General features: G+C 43.0%; 1 protein-coding gene across 2 annotated transcripts in view; it reads right to left on the bottom strand.

The window, feature by feature from the left end:
- GRAP2 (GRB2 related adaptor protein 2) overlaps nt 1-5613 on the bottom strand; it is a 40271-nt gene extending 34658 nt beyond the window's left edge. Inside the window, exons 1-2 of one of the 2 annotated variants that reach the window (XM_064512191.1) lie at nt 5551-5613; nt 5297-5452 (exon numbers count right to left, since the gene is read on the bottom strand). In XM_064512191.1, the coding sequence (XP_064368261.1) occupies nt 5297-5304 (8 nt within the window). In that variant the 5' untranslated portion in view covers nt 5305-5452; nt 5551-5613. Of the gene's footprint in view, nt 1-4417; nt 4589-5296; nt 5453-5550 lie in introns of those variants that run through there. The other variant, XM_026100631.2, reaches the window with a different exon arrangement.
- Nucleotides 5614-6000: the final 387 nt, after the last annotated feature.

The following is a 6000-nucleotide window of genomic DNA, read 5'->3' on the forward strand; positions in this document are numbered from 1 at the left end:
AATAAAGTAAATCAAGAGAATTTCTTTTGGGTTTCATGGATTTAATCTCAGAGATCTGTTAAACTATTAGGATTATCCAAAAAGAAAATTCCAAACACATAATGGTTAAATGAGGGCATTATTTCTATGCATATTAACATAAGTATAAAACAGTCTGACACTTTCAAACTGTAAACTTCTCACCCTGTTAGACTTTGGAAGCCTTTTTTCCACCCCTATGTAGAGCTCTTCACACCTGACTGGTGGAGGGTTGGGTCACCTTTCCCAGAATCATTATGTTTTGACCACTATTTGGGTAGCATGCTGGATGTAACATGGATAACCTCATCTGGTACAGCAAATCCTATGTACAAACAGACAGAATGCCTACAGTACCTTATCTTGAGATGCTATACTCTTCTACGTTGGGAAAAAAAAAAAAAAGAACCAAACCAGAGCACATTCGTGCACAGAGACAATTTTAAAAGTTTGACCACATCCTGAGATAATCCCTGTTTAGATTGCAGGAGTTACGGCAAATTTGTAGTTTGGAGGTGCTATGACCTGGAAATGTATTTAATTTGACGTTGTTCTCCATGCAGCCAGTTTTTTAAAAACAAAGGAATTCTAAAGCTGTAGAGGTTAAAGCTTTTACTCTAAGCGTTACTGGTGAATTTGTCATGATGAGATAATAAACAATTGGGGAACCTGGAAAGCAAAATCCAGAGAACACAAGGCATACAGTGCCTCAGGAAAAAGAATAGCATGTAATTAGTACTGTATACTGCTCTGTAAAGATAAAGCAGTAGGTAAAAAAGGTTACAGAGTAGGGGAGAGGGAGAATGGATGGATTTTGGAACTCCAAGAGAAAAAAGAAAAGATTTCATCATGTATTGGTGCATGCTATTCATTTAGGCATTCTAGTCATTTTCTTTCATCTCAAATATTTCGTAGTGCTGACCTGTGATCTCAGTGCCATGATAATGTGGCCACTCTTAGCAAGCTTATTTCTCAAAGGTTAGTCTCCCCTGCTTAGATATTATTTAGATGGCACTTTAGCATGATTCTTTAATCAACAGAATGATTAAGAAAATTTAAGGTTACAGGAAGAACTCAGACCCTTCCAAGATCACTTTCCTTCATTCTCATCTTCTTGTAATTCTCATCTTCACCTTCTGGGAACAGTATTTACAGTGACTACGCTTCAGAGACAAGGTTCTGGGCTATAGCCAAAAGAAAAAAAGATGCCCTTCTTCTCACCCAGATTACCCAGCTGGGTATGCCCGATACCCCTGGGACACTGGTGGCCAAACATCAGAAGCATTTAAGTAAAGCATCAATCCATTACAGTGCTAGCATGGTTATATCATGAGAATAGTCTGTACCTTAAAGCGCGAAGGCTACAGTAGCTACACTTCTTAGCCTAGCTCATATCGCTACAACTTCTATTTGTGTTTGTGCAAGTCCCTCTTTTCCCCCCCTCCTTTCTAAAAAGTGCTTGTTTTAAATCCTATTTAAAATGAAAGCACCACTATAAAATGCAGAAACAAGGCAGCTTTGTCTAGTGATTAAGGAATGAGATCAAGAATCCAGGGAGCAGTTTCCAGCCCCAGACCAACTAATGATTTGTTGTGTATCCCTGGGCAAGCCACTTCACATCTCTGCACTGTAGGGCACATCCACAAAGTACAGTCTTGCTGTGCATGGAGATGTTTAAACGGCTGGGATACCAAAAGCCATAAAGCTCAATTCTCAGATGGCTAGTTCATTTTTGCAGATTGTCCAGCTAGTCAAGTTAGCATGATTATAGTGCTTCTGTCATCCTAGGTAACTCAATGATACCACATCTAGGCACATAGGTCTGACCTTAGCTACCAAGTGGGAGAATTCATACTGACCCATCTTAAGGACAAATGGGCAAAATGGCCATCAATAGACAAATATGTGGGTAGATAAGAGGATGAAAGGCCTACACAGGAAAGGCAAATTTACCACCATATAACCCCCAAGGGGACTGTGCATTTCCTTTGCTGATGCCCAAATTCAATAAGAATGGTGGAAAACTAAGCTGAACAAACCAAGAAGTTTCCTCCAAGGGAACTGCAAAGTAAAGATTTTTGAAAGATATGGGATTTATGGATGCCATTTGCGCTGACTGGAATATGGCTTGCAGCCAGCCCTGAGCTTTAAATCAAGTGTATGACAATCATTATATTCTGTATAGCATTCTGAGGAACTGAAAGCAGACAGAATGCTAAGCTCCTCTTAAAACAAAGCCAGACCCTGGAGACAAGTGAGAAAGGTAGAGGAAGACAGGGCCTTATTATATTGTAAAAACCAAAGAAACCAAAATCATCTCCAAACACATAGGCTTATCAAGTGTTGCTAGAAATATTTAATTACTGGTGAAACAACTGGCATTTTCTCAGCCTCTGTGGTTAGACCCTTTTGACTACCTATATCAGAGACTGAATGAAGATCATTTTCATTACGCGAGGCAGTAAAAGCAAACCAGAAGAGACTGCCTACAGCAGTAGTTCCAGACCTGCAGCTTAATAGCAACCTCTTGCCTGCCAAGCTTTCAGATATTGCTTGTGGCCACAGAGAACTGCTGTCAAGCTGCAAATTGATGGGGAGGACAAAGTATAACATTGTATGCATGGCATTACTTTCTCACTGCTGTTGCCCTTGAATCAGCAAAAATGGAGGGCCCTGGCTGCAAGAGTGAAAAGTAAGAAGCATGGAAAAAAAATGCAACTAGGTAGAGGAAGAGAAAGTTTGAAGGGAGAAGTGATGTCTTTTATTTGAGTAAATTAGAGGCTATAACTAAAAAAATCAGACAAGCTTCCAGACACACTATACCTTCTGCAAACTAATGTAAAAAGGTATAGGAGATCAGATCAGACAGCTAACTCGAGCAGCAGAGGCCTGTTACTCTGGGAGCTGTACAAAATTTTGTCCTGTGAAGGGCCAATTTTCATTTTGCCCAGGAAGCTCTCTCAGTTTGAACAATTTTAAGTGATATGTATGGAGTGGGGTGATAGAGAGGAAAACACAAAACCCCCCAAACAAAATACAGACAACACAACTAAGCTGATTTTAGATGGGTACACGTCACCTAGCCTGTCCCTCCAACTCCAGCTTATTCTGCTTCCTAGATAAAAATGGGAATGACACACAGGGCTATTTTGTATCTAAGTCACTTATCTATGGTATTATCAAGGTTGGATGCAAGAAAGTTAGAAACAGAAGTAAATGCCAATATATATGAAAGTAGCAGGAATTGCTTCAGTGGGACACCAACAGCTTTTTTCTCTGAACCGCTACTAAAGAAACATTTTCTCTGTAACTTCTCCTCCACTCATTTCACCATCACATCATAGCTAGGGTTTATGCCACATTCAGAGCCTGGGAGGCAGAGGCTAAAGTGTGGGCCTCTTCCTCCTTCCACCTGCAAGTGGATGACTTGTGCTGCTAGTTAAATTGATGAGGGTCTTCCATTCCAAAACCTACCTAGTGGGCAACTAGTTAGGGTTTCTCACCCCAAAATCCAGCTCTTCCTTCCATGCCCATTTACTAGAAACCTAGCCATTACAAAGCCTTTCCTCTCCAGACAAATATAAATATGACAATTTCTCCTGATGTTGCTGAAGAAAGTTTGGATTACTAATTTTTCTAAGAAAATGTTTACTAATAAAAGCTACTAAATCATGTCTTAGAAACTGAGGTCCTTTTGCTCCCAGGTTAACTGCAAGAGGGGTTAAGCAGCACGAGCGGTTAAGCAGTGTGAGCTTTCTCTATACGCACAAACACACATGAAACAAACACAGACCTCGTCATAAGGTTGTGCACCACTCTGTCCTAAGGCAACGTTTCACAACAATAGTGCATATTACTCTTACAATGCATCAAAGAACTCTTCGAGTACAATACAAAGCAATTGAGGAGATGTTACATTCAGGCCTTGCCCCTCGAGACCCCAAAACATTTCACAGGAGACACTAAAAAGAGGGTCAATGATGCCAGATCTACAGTTGCCAGAAGCATTTTTCTTTCTAGGCATCTTGCTCCAGTCAGTACAATCACACAGGGTGTCTTACAGACACAATAGCCTGATCTCTGTCAGGGTAACCTTAAAGTTTCTGAGGAATCTGGATATCTCTTTGCTTTGTGCTTCTGACTAACAAAAATCCCCAGCTATTATTTTCTTTGCTCTGTTCCCACAAATACCCTCCTTCCGAGCGCATTCCTGATCCCCCATTGACAAGGAGAAAAGCCTGATGCAGCAGCAGCGGAAATGAAAACACACTAAATCTTGAGCCTTGCAGCTAAGACCTTACTTGTTTAACTCTGCAGAAAATGTCATGCTAATTTAAACCAACACTTCTACCCTTAAAACTTCATAGTAGAAGGAGCACACAGCTGAGCAGTTCTGTACCTTAGACGGCAGGTGGTTGCAGTCTGCTGTTTCAGGATCTGTGTTGAGACGGAGTGGTGGCGAATGGCATCAGTTTCATAACAAGATAATCAACTTGTCTCCCATCTTCAGCGCAAGTGCTTAGCAAGGGTAGAAGTTTGTGGAGCCATTTGGGACACAAGAACCTTCACCTCTGCATCCTCGCCTCTCCCTCATGAAGTGCAGCCAATCAAGCAGTGGGGTGCAAACCACAAACCACGCAGGAACTCGCAGACACGGCAGCTTACAGAGCTGGGTGTGGGACTCAGCTTAGTGTGGTTTTACATTTTACTGCCAGGGTTACTCCTGCACCAGAGCTGTTTCTGTGAACCTACAGCAAATCTCTATTCTATTTGCATTTCATGCTCTGGTGCTCTTCAAAACTTGCTCAATGCTTGGAGATTTAATGCATCTCTCTGGACAGCACTGGCCCCTGTCAGCAACAGGTGGTGATCCCTAGGAGCAAGTAGTGCAGGGTGTCCTAAAACATGCACTTCTCTCTAATATGGGGTGGCTATATGGCACCATGGTGATCATAAACTATCTGCATTTAAACTTAGAGAGTACCTCTCTTGCCACACGTCTTTTGATGTGACAGAGTCCATGGGTGCATACAGAAAACCTGTCTACACATCTGAAGACATGCTTGCACCTCTGCAAGAAAACACGAGCAAATACAATGGCCATTTTGAGCAGCGTGACCACAGGCCACGAGAAAGATGACATAAGAAAGAGTCCAAGATTTTAGCAGACTCTGAGATTATCATGAATTGGGAGAGTGTCTTTAAGGTGTGAAAAAAGGGGTATGAAAATCGGATTCTCATAAACCACAGTGTACACAGAAAAGGCACATTTGCTTACTGGTTCATCAGTTCAGTCACAAGAAGGGAGGCATCGCAGCAGGCTGGCAGCCTGGATAAAGGGACTGCGATCTAGAAGAAGCAGTGATGGTTTATCTGGCCAATGTTTGTGCCGTGGCTCTTTCCGATGGCAAAATATTTATGGATCGCATACATGCTACAAAAATAGAAATAAAATGGTAATTAAGGCTTTCTCCTACGGTGAGTAAAGGCTGAAAGGGCATTGCCTGATTAACGCATTGGCCTGTCCCCCACCTGCTTGGTGGCCAGTGCTGCCTTCTCCCGCCATCACTGAGGAAAACGGCAGTGCTCCCTCATCCCCTACAGCAAGGGGTCCTTGGGCTGGCAGGAAACCTGATTGGGTGATAAGAGAAAGAGGTGGGCTTAGGAAGGTGATTGACAGCAGCTCCTCAGGGCTGAGAGAAGGTTGGAAGCCAGGGAGGGGGTGGGGCTTGGGCAGCGATTGACAGGTCCTCTGAATCCCAGGGCCCACATGGGGGAGGGATGGCCAGTAGCAAGCATTCTGATTGGATTAGGAGAGAAAGGGGGTGGGTGTTTGCAGGTGATTGACAGTTGTTTGAATCTGGCTGGGAAAAGGTTGCCCAACAGTCACAGCTTCCTGAGGCAACAGGGGCGGGAAGAGGGTGGGGAGATAAGGAGAGGGCTGGTCCTGGTGGTGCGAGCCCACCCGTCCTCCCCTCACCT

Source organism: Dromaius novaehollandiae, chromosome 1, assembly GCF_036370855.1.
Source record: "Dromaius novaehollandiae isolate bDroNov1 chromosome 1, bDroNov1.hap1, whole genome shotgun sequence".
Taxonomy (NCBI): Eukaryota; Metazoa; Chordata; class Aves; order Casuariiformes; family Dromaiidae; genus Dromaius; species Dromaius novaehollandiae.